This window comes from Prunus persica, chromosome G4 (assembly GCF_000346465.2).
Source record: "Prunus persica cultivar Lovell chromosome G4, Prunus_persica_NCBIv2, whole genome shotgun sequence".
NCBI lineage: Eukaryota > Viridiplantae > Streptophyta > Magnoliopsida > Rosales > Rosaceae > Prunus > Prunus persica.
The window spans coordinates 2,769,517-2,787,358 of NC_034012.1; the positions used below are offsets into that span (position 1 = coordinate 2,769,517).

Sequence of the window (17,842 nt, forward strand, 5' to 3'; positions counted from 1 at the left end):
ATAGTTAAAACATAATTACTAATTAAAGTAATTTAAAAAGACGAAGATATTACTTAATTACAACAACAACAACCAAAATCATTTTGTGAAGTATAGCAGCGCTACTATACGTTTAGAATAGTCATAATGTATTTCAAAAGTATAACCGCGTGGCTATACTATTTGAATATTAATATATTTTAAAAGTATAACCGCATGGCTATACTATGATAATATTCGTATATATTAATAATGCTTCCCTCATTGCCACAAACTAACACTTGTCCTTTCTTTTTTTCTTTTTTTTTAATATTATTAAATATACATTTATTTTTCACTTTAATTATTCTTAACAAGATAGACATGTGTCGAATTGTGACTGAGCCACATAAGTAGGCAAGGAGAAGTTCCTCCTTATGGGCAAGTAGGGAAGCAACATCCTTAACTTTGGACTATAAAAAATCAAGTCACCAAAGCTATAACCCAGGGTTAGCCTGGACGTAGGACCATCCCCGGTCTCAATCATTTTCCATGTATCTGACAAAAAACCTCTCCTGTTTTTACTTTTCTCCTAAGCAAAGCAAAGGCTTAACAACTCTAACTATGTTCCTCAAAAGCTGTAGTTTTAAGATATCAATTAATTACAAGTTTACAACAATGTGCCCACATTTTGGAGCTGATACTTTCCACGACATGGCCCAAGCTCTAAAATCGTTTATCATCATTTATTATTTTTATAATTTTTTTTTTAAAAAAAAGGAAAAAAAAGATCATCCACCTCACCTTTGAACAATACTTTATCTTTACAAATTACACCTAAGGCAATAATAGCAAAAGTCCCATATAATCAAAAGAAAAAGAGGTTAAGTCGTGTGGGGTATTTGGGCTTCAAAGGATTTCATTGCCAGGAATACTGGACTGATGAAGATTTTGTAATGAGCCCAAGAAACCCTTGTTTTCTTATCTGTTTTTTGAGCAAGGACAGAGGCACTCGCATGATATTTTTCTTCAAGAAAATGATTGTAAGGGTGTTCTTTTTGCTAACAAAGACGACATCAAGAGTGATATTGATGAGTACCTGAGATTTCAAACCGGAGAAAACTATATATGGTATAATGATAATGAGATCCTTGTGAAGCCTCTCAATGGACAAACAATCCTCTTTTATGAGCAATGGATTAACACTCAAGGCAAACAGTTCTTCTGGGTTCACTACATGCACCTTAAATTGTCCCAAAACAAAAAAGAAGAAAGGAATGCACCAGAAATTAACCTCAACTAAACCTGATAAAAAAGGCACAGGAGATGAACTGAAAGAGACTTGTATAAAACTAACAGAACCGAAAGAGAGATTGATATTAATTTCACAATAGAGTTTTTTACACCAAAAGAACCAGATGTGGAACAACCAGCGCCAAAATGAACCGAAAATCAACATCTTACGGTCCCTAATCAGTTTGTTTATAACAATATTTAAACCTATATGGTAGCAAAATAACCCTCAAAAGAGAATAGCCTATCCATGATACACAACTTTATTCTTTTTCAATTTTGAAAAGCCTTAAGAGGGTCTTTAGGGTCTATGTTATTTATAAGTGGAAGATCAACTGGCAAAGATTCTAGACTCAAGCCTTCATTCTTGAGCTTCAGAACCACCTCCTCAATCACAACCATGTTCCCCCGCAGAGTAAGGTGCAAGCCATCCCTGCAATTCCAATCAACAACACAATATCACATGCTTATGTCTTTTCCTTACAACTCACTGTTGCCTACATAGGCAGAAAAAAAGGTGGCTCAAGAGGCACAGAAACCCAAAATTTAAAGCCAGTGCAAAAAGGCACCGTCCAGCCAAAAGGCCCATGGAACCAAATTCTTATAGTACAACTTCTTAAAGGTTTACCAAACATTTTTGAAGCCGGAATTGACTCAAAGAGCGAGCCTGCAGACATATTCAACAGCCCGTTGATATGCCCCAGTCCAATGTAAATTTATAATTAACCAATTAACAGAACAACAAGATTCAGAATTAGAAAATGTGCAAGTTCTCGATAGAATCATGCATGCTAGCTACAGACATACGAGTTCATTCATGTACATAAACAAGTAAGATCAGATTATCAGATGAGCTGAGTTGGCATATTAAATGTTAGAGAGATCATAGGTTATGCGAGGCGAACATATATATGAAATTGGTGCATGCCAATGCTTAGTAAAACTGCAAGTAGACAAATATTACATGCTGAGAGACAGAGATACCTTAGATGAGCTTTTTCCCAGTCAGGAAACTGCTGCATTTTAGTCCAAAGATCTATTACTGGGTTCCCACTTTCTCGAGCTACAGCAACACATGCCTCTGAATAAGCACCAGCAGCTTTATTTGTCCTCTCAGGCAGATTGGATGGATTATCAATATAGGGATGCCTGAATCAAAAACATAAATATCTAAAATCAAATTCTTTTGTTGTAAATTCATGTAAATATCTTAACATAAAATAAGCAAGAAATTTACATTATGGTTCAAGAATCAAAGATAATTAATACGAAACCCAAAAATGAAACATAGATGATATAATGGGACTAAAAAAATCATAAATAGTAAAACCATACCGAAGGCGCCCATCTTCATCGATTGGAGGAGGGGTGATAAGGAGAATGCGAGTCATAGGCCATCGCTTCTGAAAGCCAATAGAAAAGAAGAAAACATAAACATGTAGAAAGTTGAAACGAAAATTGAAACATAACTTGAACAAAAAGTTAATTTTATATGCAGACACCTATTGAAAACAATTTTTGTTTCACATAAAAGCGAATGTATAAATTTTTATTGTTTGGTAAGTACAAATGACCGGTAGCACGTATGTAAGAAATGTCTGCTTTTGGTGTAACAGAGATGTAAGCTTATAGACGGGCTCAAATGCACTACAAACAACGCAAACCGCACTTAGCAAATTGATTCCACCATCACTATCAACCATTTTTAAGTTGCCTTGTACAACGGGAAATCAAAAGATGCCTAAATTGATATGGATATTAGGTTCATTATTTGTGACTAAGAAAGAAACCTAAACAGAAGGACCAGATTCACCCTCATGCTGTTGCTTTATCAGCTATATTTCTGTCCACACTGTAGAACTTAATATACACGAGATCTCCATAAATCACAGGCTTTGCAGCTTTCATTTCTGCCACCATTTCCACTTTATGATGGCAATTACCACCATTGTTCTCCACATGCATGATGCATCATATATTAAACAAGACTTGTTTATACCATATCTAACCGGTCAATCAAAGAATGACACGTAGAACAAGGGACCCACAAGGAGGACCCGCTAAATGGATAACCAATTGCACCCCACAAAGTACCATCGGCAAGATGTGAGCCTTTGGCACCATGGATTGCCGATCGTATCAAAAGACCACACTTCATTAGACATTTCTCACAAGGACATATGGCACCTCCTCAGGCAATGCCCCACATTCCCACATTGAAATTCCACTCAAAATACACATCTTCCAAAATTTATAAAAAGGGGCACAAGTCCCCAAAACAAGGTAACTGGACCTTCGGCTACTTAGTCATCATTCTGTCCAGGTCATTGTTCACTCCATACTTGATACTAACTTAAACATCGGAGAGCCTTTGGCCGGTACCACACCATTGCCAAAGGTCTTACCGCTCGTCTTTTGTCTTGCAGAATATCCACATTGCCGAAGACCACACAGGGCCGAAGGTGACGTCATTACGAAGTTGGGCCCAAAAATGTCAAACCATTTTTGAGCATCAACAAGACCGATTGGCTTAAAAGATGGAAATAAAAGTCTAATAATAACTCTTCTTTCCCTCCTTTTTTTCTAATGTTTCCGATAAACTAAAGTTCAAATGCAAAAGCAATACCTACTAGCAGGACTTCTGCAAAAGTTACACCTATTGGGCATCAGATTCAAACGAACGACATGCAAGGACCAACATGAATAAGCGAATCTGAAATATCTCCTGGACTATATATTTTTGCCTAGAACAGTTTTAGCATGTGAAACAAACGTCTCACAAATGTCCACTGTCACAGACTGACACGTCTTTATGCAAACATTATCCAAACAAAAGGTTAAAACAACCCATGATTCTAAGAACCTTCATCATTTCGTTTTCATGGAAGTGAAGTGACCAGAAGTGCGGTCAAAGAATTGAGACATAAACAAGGTACAGGAATTGAGAAGCAAATAAATAAGAAACGAACAAGGGGAACGTAAAGACACGCAAAACCAAACAGACAACCACGTAACTTGTGAAGTCGTGGGCCTTAGAGTAACAGTAAAATCCCATCGATAGCCATATAAACCAACTTTTAGGTCCCCAACCTAACTAAAAATTAATTAATAAATAAGAAAAGGTAGACTTTTAGACTTTTAGGGTCCTCCCCGCTTCCAGTTTATGGAAAGATATACTCGCCCAGATACTATACAATACGTATACATTTATAGGCGTGTCAGAAATTAAGTAGAGGGCCACCATTGCTCTGCTCCTGGTGGCAATGGCCTCCTCCTTTTTAGGGGTGGGCATCGAGACCAGAAAATCAGAACATCAAAACAGGATAAAATAAAATCGAAACAAAATCATTTTGACCAAAAAGTCAACAAATTGGCACCGGAACGGTTTAAACCGATTTCGATGCCGGTTTCACACTTTACAAAACCGTACCGGACCCGCTGCATATATTTTTATATTTATTTTTAAATTATTTAAGTCCAATGCTTAATTTCTAATTCCATAACTAATATTTCTCCAAGCCCAACTTCAAAGCACCTTTCTTTTTTAGACCCAATCATTTCTCTTTGCATAAAATTGAATTTTTTGTGAATTTTTAAACCCAAAAAATAAAATTTTAGTTGAAATTTATAAAAATAAATAAAAAATTATCTGGTTTGAAACCGAAAAAACTGAAAACCGCAATAAAATCGATTTAAACCGCACCGATTAAATAGTACCAATTCCAATTTCAATACAACGTAAAAATCGAACCGAACCGTGCCCACCCCTGCTCCTTTTAGTCAAAAGAGAAGACCATCCTGAGAAAGATGGATGGTTGATTAGGTGCACTTCCTAGCACACTTGGGCAGCAAAAGAGCAAACATTGCTATATTTCCTAGTTAGATTGGTGCACTAGATACTAAGTTATATCATATTTTAATAAGAGTTTAAATTATGTTATATCTTGAGTCCCAAAACCTTGTGGAATACGACAAGGTTTTGAAGCCTATTAAGGGTCCTATTTATTTCCTTTTTTGCGTGAACTATTTTTTGGTGGGTTTGGAAGATTAGTCAAGTCGGCCCTTGGTGATGAATAGAGACGACTTGACCTAGACTATATAAGCTTAAGGCCCTGCTCTTATCAGATACGTTCTCTAACCCTAATCTCATCATAAAGAGAGAGCTTGAACAGATTATGAGAGAAAACAGAAGTCTTGAGTCTTTCCTGTTCTTGTTGGGATTGTTGCTGCTGTAGTTGAATGAGTTCAGAGGTTAGTGTACTCAAGAAAGATGGCACTAGGTATGTCTTTATGTATTTCAGATTGTGTGAAAGATCGTGAACACGTATATAAAGAAATCTAACAAACATACCATCTCTCAAACCCATTAATATTTGGTTCTGTGCACAGTTGGCCTTTTGATTCTGCAAAATCTTAAGGCTTGATTTTGCAAGTATAATCATATCTGAACAAAACCCACATCTTTAATCCCAAAAAATGAAACTTTTATTGTCTAATACGGTGATTTCAGCTTCAAAGTAGACTGTTGTCTAAGAAATTATGAACCTTGGTTATGTGTGTAATTGTTTACCTTGAGAAAGGAGACAATGGAGTGGAGATTATGCTTGTACTCGTTGACAGGCACGTGTTGAAAAGCAGAGCACCTATCGGGGAGGCAAGCGTCATTAGCGCCAAAGAAGACGGTGACAGCTAGTGGAGCATCTTCTCTGTTTTCACTGCTCGGAAAGACCCTGTCCAAAACTTGCAGAGCCCACCTGGTGTTGTAGCCACTGTACCCTCTTAGCACCACGTCAACCTGGTCAAGCCCATTATGCACCAACCCATCAAAAATCAAAACCCAGAATCACAAATCGCACAAAGATGACCAAAGACTGACTTTATTTCATACCGTGCGAGAGAAATGATGGGCAAGAGAGGCACCCCAGCCACCATCACCGAAAGACTCCTCGGTGATTGAGTCACCAAAAAGGTAAATCTTTGGCCTCATCTTTTGATTTGATGAGAGAGAGAGAGAGAGAGAGAGAGAGAGAGAGAGAGTCTACGGCTGGCTGTGTGTTGTTGGTCTCGTTTCAGGGACTGGGATTTTATTTGAGCGAGTGAGTGGCTAACCAATACTGAACTTTGTTTTTGTTTCTCCTTCCAAAGGGATCTTATAATGTATAAATATACAATATAATAGCTATTATTACTTCTCAAGTTTCGTACCAAAAAAAATAAAAACTTCTTGTCAAGTTTCACGTGGCATGCGATGCGACACCTCAAGTCAAACCGCGCTATGCTGCCTTTGCTTTCTGGGCCCCCGCCTATATTTAGCGATCTCAAGCAGACTCCTTATTCCCTTATTTCTAGCTATTTTAACTAAAAAGAAGAAAATTTCTCCTTCGGACTCTTTACTTGGCTCTCTATTTTGGAGAAACACTCTCTACATCTAGCAAGGAGAAGAGAGAAATAAAGGCTTGCCAAATTGAAGAGAAAGAGAGAAAAAAGAGGAGAGAGATAGAGACATTTGGGAGGTTGGTGGAGATGCTCTAATAGCTATTTTAGCTAGAATTTGGCTAAAATTTGGCTAAAATTTTGAGGTTGGTGGGGTTAGGTTTCTACTTTTCTACTTTTCTTTTTAATATATTTGATTTGCAAGAGAACATTATTGGAATAAACACCTTTTAAGTGGTTTGCTATAATAGCTTTCTAGTTATTTTAACTAGGGGTGGGCACGGTTCGGTTTGGACCGGTTTTTGTCTCAAATTAGAACCGATCCGGTACTATTCATCCGGTTTGGTTCGGTTCGGTTTTAATAAAAAAAATTTCAAAAACTGCCCAGTTCGGTTTGAACCGGTTTCGGTCCGATTCCGGTTCCGGTTCGGTTTTGAACCGGAGTATAAAAATTATTTTTTTAAATTATTTTTTAATACAATTCTCAACTGAAATATTATTTTTTTACTTGAAAATTAATAAATTATTCAATTTCATATAAAAAATAAATATTAAAGTGAGAAAAGAGAGATATTTTGACATTGAACTTGGATAAATATTAGGTTTTTTTTAATGAAATTAAAAATATAGCATTAAATATAAATATATATTGTAACTATATATTTTTTTAGTTTTACCGGTTCGGTTCGGCCCGGTTCGATTTTTGAAGACATGGAATCGGATCCGGAACCGGTCCAAACCGGTCCGGTTCGGTTTTTGACCGGTTTTTGACTTTTTGGTCAACTCGGTTTTTTTCCGGTTTGGTTCGGTGTGGTTCGGCTTGGATTTTCGGTTCGCCGGTTTGAGTGCCCACCCCTAATTTTAACTAGAAGCATCTCCAAGAGAGCCTCCAAATTTTAGCCAAATTCTAGCTAAAATAGCTAGAAAGCTATTATAGCAAACCACTTTGTTTCCTTTAGCAATGTTCTCTATTTTAGCTAACATGAATTATTTTTTTATTATTTTCTCTTTCTCTTTCTCTATCTTTCTCTTGCAAATCAAATATATTAAAAAGAAAAGTAGAAACCCAACCCCACCAACCTCCCAAATGTCTCTATCTTTCTCTCTTTTTTTTCTCTCTCCTCCTAGCGAAATTCTCTCTCCTCCTCTCTAGATGTAGAGAGCCAAAAGTTGGTTCACCAAAATAGAGAGCCAAGTAGGGAGTCTGCGGGAGGAAGATTTTCCTTCTTTTTAGTCAAAGTAGCTAAGAATTAGAGGATAGAGAGTCTGTTGAATATGCTCTTAATCTCTTGTTTATTTAGCCTCTCATCTCTCAAGTTTTCACACTCATCGTCATCATCCAGCAGTCAAGGCTTGATTTCTGAGGGGAATACCAAAACATCCTCCATAGGTTTAGGGTTAATGGGTCCTCTAGCCCAAAAAAAAAAAATTCTTGTAACAAGAATAGCGCTGTGAAAAAAGTTATCCCTTGTGTTATTGGGGTCATTACACTAATGCCCAGGAATTTTTTTTTTTCAAAATATTATATTTCATTTCAGCCTCTTGACTCTTGACTTGAGTAATCTGAAGAGGCAAGAACAACTCTGTTAAGCACTGCCATAAGAAAATCAACCCCATGGAGTTAGTTGGATCGAAATCTTTGGATGTGGTGCAATAGTAGCCACCCCAGGTTCAACACACTCCCACTAATAATTCCATAAAGATAAGCAATTCGTGAGCCTTCGTAGAGTTTGGTGGGTAAGATGATTGTGCAATGCAACGTATTTTGTGATTGGAGTTTGCCTATGTAAACCGACTTTAAGATTATTTTTAGGGTAAAAAATAGGAAGGAGTTTTGATCCTCCATTAAATAAACAGCGAAAACTAATCAATGTGCCTACACAAAATGACTTCATTTGGAAGTGATACAAAAATGTAGAATATCTATGATACATACAACACTTGAGAAAAAATAAACAATAATGCATATATGCATGCCCTCTTCGCAAGCATGGGTTGGGGTTGGGCCCATGAGGCACTTTGTCAATTATGATGGATGGTGAAAGAAAGAGAAAGCCTAACCATTTGTTGAACGTGTGGAGATCAACAACCTTTTTGTAAAGAGTGTAAAGTCTCCTTTCCTCTTAAGCATTTCTCATCATACTTAACAATAATATATAATTAAGGAATGTCTATTGCCCACAAAGCCACTTTAATGGGATCGCATCATTCACATCCATCTCCCAAGTCAAGTATGATTATAGGTTTTATTCATTTCTTGCCTATAACTCATTCATTAAAACACACATGAATTGGTTTTGATGCATTACTAAGTAAATGTATAAAATGTATCGCAATCGCCCACATTCAGAGTCCATTTTAGAGTGTGTGAAAATCAAATTAGTTTCATTTTGTTCGTGAAGTTAAATTCTCATGCGCTGATAATGTTTCTCTATTCACGTTTCATTGAGCAGAGATAGAGACAATAATGAGACAATAATACAATAACGGGAAAGTTTCTCTCCCTAAACATGAGAAGTGCTTCACATATGCAGGTCTGTTGAATTCTTTCATAATTAATCACAGCTGGGTTAATGGTTTAATAGCTTTGTGTTTAATATTATATTAGGTCGATCTTGTGGCTTTCGTTTTCATGGTAGGCAACAAAATTTTGTTAGGTTTTGATGAAAGAAAGTCCACCACTAAAGCAATTATTTCCCCAAAAAATCATCAGGGAAGCTATAATTATTGATTAGTGCAATCCCAAAAAGTTGGATTTGCAAAGCAAATGCCACCAATTAGTTTGTAATTTACGTAGCTTTGCAATGCAACGTTATTACATTATAATTTTCTAAGAAAATGTGGTGACCACTCAATGAAGAGGAAAGCAAGAGGTATTTGAATTCCAGCAATCCACTCAATGAGGGGTTGTGTGTGTGTGTGAAGGCTCTGGAAAATCATTTGGAAGGTGTTTTCCTATCCCCACAATGAAGAAAAGTTCGTCATGCGTACTCACTTTTCTTTTTTTCTTTTTTAAAATAAACGTAGTCACTTTTCTTAAAATGATAAGTGAGGTTGCACCAAAGCTAAATATTTTTCATAGATAGATATACATATATAAAGGCAGAGGTCTAATATTAAGACATGAAACTATTTATTTATTTTTATTAAAGTTAGGAAGGATGATGGAGGAAAACTCGCACACAGTACCATGAAGATTTGAACTTAGCACCACTTGGGTGCCCACCAAAGAATAAGACACGAGGCAATCCAACCCATTAACAAGAAATGAAACTATTTATTAAATGATAATAATATAATAAATTAACAAAATTCCATATTAAAAAATTTAAAAATAAAAAACAAAACGAGAACATGAGTCCTATGGGATAAATTTTTATTTTTTTAAAATGTAAATATGAAATACCTAATGGGCATCAATCTTGGGCTAAGTGCAAAAATTGAGCTGCGCCTTATTATGACACTGGGTTTTGGCCCAAATGAAACTAAAGGGTCGAATCCTTCCCAACTTTTTTGCAGTGCCTTCTATGCTTAATTTAAGACTTGAACAGCTAGTATCAGATCCAAAGGGCCAAAATGAAGAATGGGAAAGTACTCACAAGCAGACCGTCCATGTTCTTCTCACCCCAAAACCATACGACGCTTGTCCCACCAAATCCAGTTTTCCCGCCAAGCTATGTCGCTTCCCCAATTGCCACCACTCTGGCCTCTTCTCTGCAGCACTACATCAATTCAGAAAACCCTTCCCATGGCCAAAAGATTCATACCCATATTCTCAAAACTGGATTCAGACCTAATATCAATGTTTCCATTAAACTGCTTATACTGCACCTGAAATGCGGTTCACTGAAATATGCGCGCCAAGTGTTTGATGAATTGCCTGCACAAACTCTGTCTGCTTATAATTATTTGATTGGTGCATACCTCAAACGCGGGAAAGTTGAAGAATCGCTTAACTTGGTTCGCAGACTTGTTTTTTCTGGTGAAAAGCCTGATGGGTATACGTTTTCTATGGTCTTGAAAGCCTCTACTTGTGCTGGTAATGCAGCATTTCCATGGAGTTTAGGAGTGGTGCATGCCCAGATAATAAAATCAGATGTTGAGCCTGATGATGTTCTTTATACTGTGCTTGTTGACTCTTACATTAAGAATGGGAAGGTCGGCTATGCGAGGACTGTGTTTGATACGATGTTGGAAAAGAATGTTGTATGTTCAACATCGATGATTTCCGGGTATATGAATCAAGGCTCTGTGGAAGATGCTGAAGATATATTCAGGAGAACGGTTGAAAAAGATGTTGTGGTATTTAACGCAATGATTGAAGGTTATAGCAAATCAACTGAATATGCTTGGAGATCATTTGAAGTTTATGTTGACATGCAAAGGTTGAATTTCCGACCTAATATCTCCACGTTTGCTAGTGCTATTGGAGCTTGCTCGGTGTTGGCAGCATTTGAAGTTGGCCAGCAAGTCCAAAGTCAACTTATGAAGACCGAATTATTTTGGGATATAAAAATGGGAAGTGCTCTTATAGACATGTATTCAAAATGTGGAAGAATTGAGGATGCACGGAGAATTTTTGACCACATGCCTCAAAAAAATGTATTTTCGTGGACTTCAATGATCGATGGCTATGGGAAGAATGGATATCCTGATGAAGCACTTGAGCTCTTTAGTATAATGCAAAGAGAACACCAAATTGAACCCAATTTTGTCACATTCCTCAGTGCTTTATCAACTTGTGGACATGCTGGTCTGGTTGACAAGGGCCATGAGATATTTGAAAGCATGAATAGGGACTACTTACTAAAACCAAGAATGGAGCATTATGCTTGCATGGTTGATCTCTTGGGGCGCGCAGGAAGTTTGCATCAAGCATGGGAGCTGGCAATGGGGATGCCTGAGAAGCCCAACTCCGATGTTTGGGCTGCTCTTCTTAGTTCAAGTACTCTACATGGTGATGTTGAGATGGCAAGTATAGCTGCCAAGGAACTTTTTAAGTTGAATCCGGATAGTCGGCCAGGTGCATATGTTGCATTCTCTAATACTTTGGCAGCCGCTGGGAAATGGGACAATGTAAGTGAGCTTAGAGAGAAAATGAAGGTGAGAGGAATATCTAAAGACATCGCCTGCAGCTGGGTTGGTACTGATAGTGGTTGATGATCAGCCCTTTCCCCTGTTTTTGTAGCTCCAAATGCTAAAATTGAATTGGTTCAGTGAAAACAAAATAAAAGGTTGACAGTTGAGGACTTTAAAGCCAATATATGCCAACTGGTAGAGCACGAGATGTTGAAGCTGCAGGGAGCCTAAAGGAAAGTCTATTAGTTTCTGAACCTAGTGAACAAATAAAGGGAGCTGCTGCATACTGCAAACTCAGCCAGTGGTTAATCCAGTTCAGGCAATTGGACTGACTCAGCTTTTTGGGGAGAACAGAAAGCTGCTTAATTTGGCAAACCGTAACTAAGCTCAGACTCAGAGGTAATTAAAGCTGTTCTAATCTTTGACAAGGAGATATTTGTTCTGGTGCAGAAAGAATCGGATTATAGTGTACTGTTGAGTATACCAGTCAATAGTTGAAGCTTTTTCACTGTCAAAGTTAAACCATAAACCACAGTATGATAAGATTTGTTGATCAGTAATTAAATATTTATCTGGTACATAAAAAGGTATAGGCATTGTGGCCATCACAGCTACATCTTCAGAATGTCAAATTAAATGACCTTCTACTTATCTACCACAACTGAATTCACCAAAAGAAATATAAAAAAGAAGAAGAAGAAGTTGAGAAGCTATTGAATTGCATAAAGAAAATTTTATTAAAGATTAAATTGCAAGTTCGTATTGTAATTGGATTCTAGAAAGGAGGTTTGTTGGTCAAGGAAAGTGGGTGGAGGACGTGGAAATCTATTATTGGTTTGGTTGATCCTCCGGTCTTTTCAATGATTGTTAATTTTCGTTCAATTACGTATCAAAAAAAAAAAAAGAGTTTGGACTTTTGGGTTTGGCCCGTAAAGGCGGCAGCAGAGAACAGGTCTCTCTCCGTTTGTCTCCATCATCAATTAATATTATATACTCCATCCAGAACAAGGAAACCAAAAACCAAAGAAGCTGCCTATAGTTTATTGTCTTCTACAATCAACAACTACACAGAAGAAGAAACCAAAGAAGAAGACCAAAGCAAGAAGAAGGAGAAGCTATGAGCTGCTGTTGCGGAGATGATTGCGAATGCAGGCCTTTGGGGTTTTTAATTGGCCTGCCCTTTGCCTTCATCTCTCTTCTCCTCTCCGTTGTGGGTGTGTTCATCTGGATTGTCGGGTTAGTTTCACTCTCTCTCTTCCTTTTCATCAGAATTTCAAGGACTTTTCTTTCTTCATGTCAAGATAGTGAAATTCTTTATATGGTGGTGCTACCACTAACTAAATTGATTTTTTTTTTTTGGGTGTGTGTGATGATTGCAGGTTGGCGTTGACTTGCATCTGTCCATGCTGCTTGTGCGTGACGATCGTAGTTGAGCTTGCACTGGGATTGATCAAGGCTCCCTTTTCGGTCATGAAGTGGTTCACATCTAAGATTCCTTGTTAGATTTCACTATTTGATAGTATTTTTTGTTCATTGGTTGTTGACCTTCAAAAGGCATGGGGTCCTTTTGTTCCCCAGCCCATCCTTGTTCATTCATAGTTTCTTTCAATCTTTCCTCTTTCTATTCATTTTTGTTGAATATTTATTCAATGAATTTATGGGGTAATATATCAAAATTTGTGTTCCAGTTAGAAGCTAATATTGGTTTACTAGATGCAATTCTGTGCTGTAGTAGAATTTCACCACAATGGATTTTGATTTTTTAATACAAGCGATATTGAGGGGCTTTCTCACACATACTATCAAGATGATATGGGAATTCGAACCTAAAACCACTAGTCTGCAAATTAATACCCTCAATCATTGGACTAGATCCCATTGACATGTATTTTGAATTTTTGATCAAGGAGCGAGCCCTGCAAAACTAAAACAAATGGTGCCTAACCTCACATGGAGTTGCTAAACATGCAAGATCCTTGATTTAGGGACATAGCCATTCCCTTTTAAAAATGAGTGTAGGGGATACCTTATGGGAGAGAAATAACTACCCGTTGATGTGGTTTATGCTCTTTTGTGCATGTCTCTCCTTCACAAAATCAAAGGAGTGTAACCCTTGTGGCATGTTAGTTCCAACACTTAAATGATGACATGGCATATTATAGTGAGCGTGACAACGTAATAAGGCAATTAAATGATTAATCTAAAAGAATCAAGCTTGGAATCCATCAAATATGATAAAACCACTCATTTATTGAATTCATAATGATAACATACTACTCTAGTGATGGGCTAAAGTTGGTTTAAATACTCTTGAAAACCCTAGGAAACAAAAGGGAATTAAAAAGAAAAATTAACAAAAATTTCCAAAAGCTTGCAAAATATTAAAATTCCCGTTTGGGTTGCTAAATAATCTTGAACGCCCGAAAAAGTTCATACATCATAGCAAAGTGATGTGTTTTACTTGTAGTGCCGTTCTCTTCAAAACGGTGGGTCATGAGCCCAAATCGGAGCTTGGGGCCAAACTTGCAACTTGTTGGTTTTGCCTTTGCGCGAGCGACGTTCCATCTTTTCTTCTATCACCTCAACCATCTGTTCTACATTGGGATATGTATGCAAAATTTCCACAAAGAGGATTTTATTTCAAACACTTCAACATGAGTTACCAAGCAACAAACACATACGAGAAGAACTCAAATTTAGAACTTCTAACAAAATTGCGCATAATATCATGCCCAATAGGTAGTTGGTAACGAATAAACTCTTTGCAGAATCTATTCCACGTTTCAATATGTGAAAAGAGAGAATTCGATTAGTTGTAATTGGTAAGAAAGAAAACACATAAATTAACTATTGAAACACTTTCAGAAAAACGCCTTGGCAAGTCTTTTGGAATTTGGCAAAATCTAATGGAAAGATTAAAACCCAAAACAAAAACAAACCAAACCATAATAAACAAAGACGTCGGAATTGAAAGTGAAAAAACCAGCAATCAGCTTTGGTTTTGTGGTCTTCCCAAACGATGGTCTGGTCTTTTGCCTTCCCTTTTTCCTATTCAAAATCCAAAAAAATCCAAGATTCCCAGTTCATAGTGATTAGAATAATCAAAACCTACAGCCCAAAACCACAACCCCTCGAAACCCAACAAAAATGCCAATGACCAACAAGACCTGCCTTCCAAATTCCACCTTCAAACATATAAAATAAAACCAACCACATTTCTTTGCTTCTTTCTTTAATTAATATTTCAACATTTTTTCCATTTAGAAGTGTTAATATTTTAACATTTTATCCTTTTAAAAGTGACATTAAAAAAGAAAATCGAAAATAAAACCTCAAAGTATAGGTTGTTTTACCACTTTAATTACAACTATAATTTTTAATCACTCGCCCATAGATAGTTTACAAAACCAGCACTAACCCAAGTGTATAAAATACTTAACGACCACCAGAACCTCTCTAAAAGTCCACAGGTAATTAATCATCACTCAAACTTCATTATACCCAACAATATACACATGCAAGGGTTCCGACCCGCCAACTCAACCGGCACCCTGGGCCGCCACCTGGCTCGGCGGCTTGTCGAGATCGGCGTCCACGACGTCTTCTCCGTCCCCGGCGACTTCAACTTAACCCTCCTCGACCACCTACTTGCCGAGCCCGGCCTCAACCTCATCGGCTGCTGCAACGAGCTCAACGCCGGCTACGCCGCCGACGGCTACGCGCGTGCCAGGGGCGTCGGCGCGTGCGTCGTCACCTTTACAGTCGGCGGGCTCAGCGTCTTGAATGCCATCGCCGGTGCGTGCAGTGAGAACTTGCCGGTCATTTGCATAGTCGGTGGGCCGAACTCCAACGACTACGGCACGAATCGGATCCTCCACCACACAATCGGGTTACCCGATTTCTCTCAGGAGCTCCGCTGCTTTCAAACCGTCACCTGCCACCAGGTAAGCTCATATTGTTCTTCTTTTTTCTTCAAGTTCACATTTTTACTTTTTTTGTGTTACCAAATTTGTTGAATTTGGTGTAATTGTAATGGATAGGCCGTGGTGAACAATTTGGAAGATGCACATGAGCTAATTGACACAGCAATCTCAACAGCATTGAAAGAGAGCAAGCCTGTATATATCAGCATAGGCTGTAATTTGTCCGCAATTCCTCACCCCACATTTGCTAGAGACCCAGTCCCCTTCTTCCTTGCTCCAAAAGTAAGCAACCAGCTAGGGTTAGAGGCAGCAGTTGAAGCCACTGCTGCTTTTCTAAACAAGGCTGTGAAGCCTGTGATTATAGGTGGACCCAAATTAAGAGTGAAAAAGGCACAGCAGGCCTTTGTGGAGCTTGCAGATGCTAGTGGCTACCCAATTGCTGTTATGCCATCTGGTAAGGGGCTGGTGCCTGAGCACCACCCACATTTCATTGGGACCTATTGGGGTGCTGTGAGCTCTAGCTTCTGTGGTGAGATTGTGGAGTCTGCTGATGCTTATGTTTTTGTGGGTCCTATTTTCAATGATTATAGCTCTGTTGGGTACTCCTTGCTCATCAAGAAGGAGAAAGCGATTATTGTGGAGCCGAACCGTGTGACCATTGGTGATGGTCCATCGTTTGGCTGGGTTTTCATGGCTGACTTCTTAAGTGCATTGGCCGAGAAGCTGAAGAAAAACAGTACTGCTGTTGAAAATTACCATCGGATCTTCGTTCCCCCTGGCATCCCTCTAAAGAGTGAGAGGGATGAACCTCTGAGAGTCAATGTTCTCTTTAAGCATATTCAGGTAAAAGCAATGTTCTTTCTTGTGCTTTGGTCCATGTTCTGTTTGTGGTTCGTGTATTGAGATTTATAATTTTTGTTTGAAAATTGTAACAGGAGATTATCACTGGAGACTCTGCTATAATTGCGGAAACTGGAGACTCATGGTTCAATTGTCAGAAGCTCCGCCTCCCTGAGAATTGTGGGTAAGAACAATTTCCTTACACGACTCATTTATGTAGTTCTTAAGCACAGCCATGTGTAACTATGTATATTAAGCAACAGGCTGGCAACCGGTTCTTTCAATTTTATTCAGGTATGAATTCCAGATGCAATATGGATCTATTGGATGGTCAGTGGGCGCCACTCTTGGCTATGCTCAGGGCGCCAAAGATAAACGTGTCATTGCTTTCATTGGTGATGGGAGTTTCCAGGTTAGTTGTCTGATATATCAGATTAATATAACAACACAGAACTGCAATGTAGAAACAAACAATAAATAAGTACAAATAACGCAGGATAAGATTGATAAGCAACAGTTTGTACCAACACTCCACTTTTCTGTGGAGCTTTTTTCTCGAAATAGTTTACGTATGTTCGAGAGATATGTGGCACATGGTTAATAGTATTTGTTTTCAGGTAACTGCCCAGGACATTTCAACAATGATCCGATGTGGGCAAAACACCATTATTTTTCTTATCAACAATGGAGGCTATACAATCGAAGTAGAGATTCATGACGGTCCATACAATGTGATTAAGAACTGGAACTACACTGGTCTTGTTGATGCCATCCACAATGGCGAAGGCAAATGCTGGACTACCAAGGTTAGCATAAAAGAATCAACTTAACTTGCTCGAATGTTACCTTATTTTTGTCGTAAACATTTTCTGCTCGTGAATCGAGAAATGACAGTTGGTGTAAACAGGTACGCACGGAGGAGGATTTAACAGAAGCAATCGCGAAAGCAACAGGGGAGCACAAGGATAGTTTATGCTTCATTGAAGTTTTTGTGCACAAGGACGACACTAGCAAAGAGCTGCTGGAATGGGGATCCCGAGTTTCAGCCGCCAACAGTCGGCCACCAAATCCTCAGTAGCAGATTGGGAGTTGAACGAGTCAAAACTCGGAACATCTGAGAGAAGATAAAAAAATGACTGTATTTAGAAATAAGAGAGAAGAACAGGGTAGGTATCTGGGTTGGCCTCTCTGTTGTAACAATGTAATTTTTGCTGGCTTGTTGATTATGTGCGTACCTTGTTGAATATGTACGAGTTTGAAATATTCTAAATCCAACCGGAATTTACTCCAGGTTTTTATTTTTTATTTCGTAAAAA

The 17,842-nt window shown here is 38.1% G+C and overlaps 4 protein-coding genes across 4 annotated transcripts; 3 read left to right on the forward strand and 1 right to left on the reverse strand.

Moving 5' to 3' along the window:
• Positions 1,306-6,409, reverse strand: LOC18780899 (GDSL esterase/lipase At5g45920). Its single transcript, XM_007214387.2, has 5 exons — positions 6,140-6,409; positions 5,822-6,046; positions 2,587-2,654; positions 2,236-2,400; positions 1,306-1,684 (listed from the first exon to the last, which is right to left on the reverse strand). The coding sequence occupies exons 1-5, from the start codon at positions 6,236-6,238 to the stop codon at positions 1,525-1,527; spliced, it is 717 nt and encodes a 238-aa protein (XP_007214449.2). The 5' UTR covers positions 6,239-6,409; the 3' UTR covers positions 1,306-1,524.
• LOC18780151 (pentatricopeptide repeat-containing protein At1g28690, mitochondrial) lies at positions 9,804-11,945 on the forward strand. The gene has a single exon (XM_007212450.2). The coding sequence runs from the start codon at positions 10,261-10,263 to the stop codon at positions 11,842-11,844; it is 1,584 nt and encodes a 527-aa protein (XP_007212512.1). The 5' UTR covers positions 9,804-10,260; the 3' UTR covers positions 11,845-11,945.
• LOC18779262 lies at positions 12,464-13,482 on the forward strand. Its single transcript, XM_007212387.2, has 2 exons — positions 12,464-12,999; positions 13,143-13,482. Exons 1-2 carry the CDS (start codon positions 12,881-12,883, stop codon positions 13,264-13,266), a joined length of 243 nt encoding a protein of 80 aa, XP_007212449.1. The 5' UTR covers positions 12,464-12,880; the 3' UTR covers positions 13,267-13,482.
• On the forward strand, positions 15,088-17,816 carry LOC18779199 (pyruvate decarboxylase 1). Its single transcript, XM_007213876.2, has 6 exons — positions 15,088-15,707; positions 15,804-16,529; positions 16,622-16,710; positions 16,821-16,938; positions 17,144-17,332; positions 17,434-17,816. Exons 1-6 carry the CDS (start codon positions 15,279-15,281, stop codon positions 17,602-17,604), a joined length of 1,722 nt encoding a protein of 573 aa, XP_007213938.1. The 5' UTR covers positions 15,088-15,278; the 3' UTR covers positions 17,605-17,816.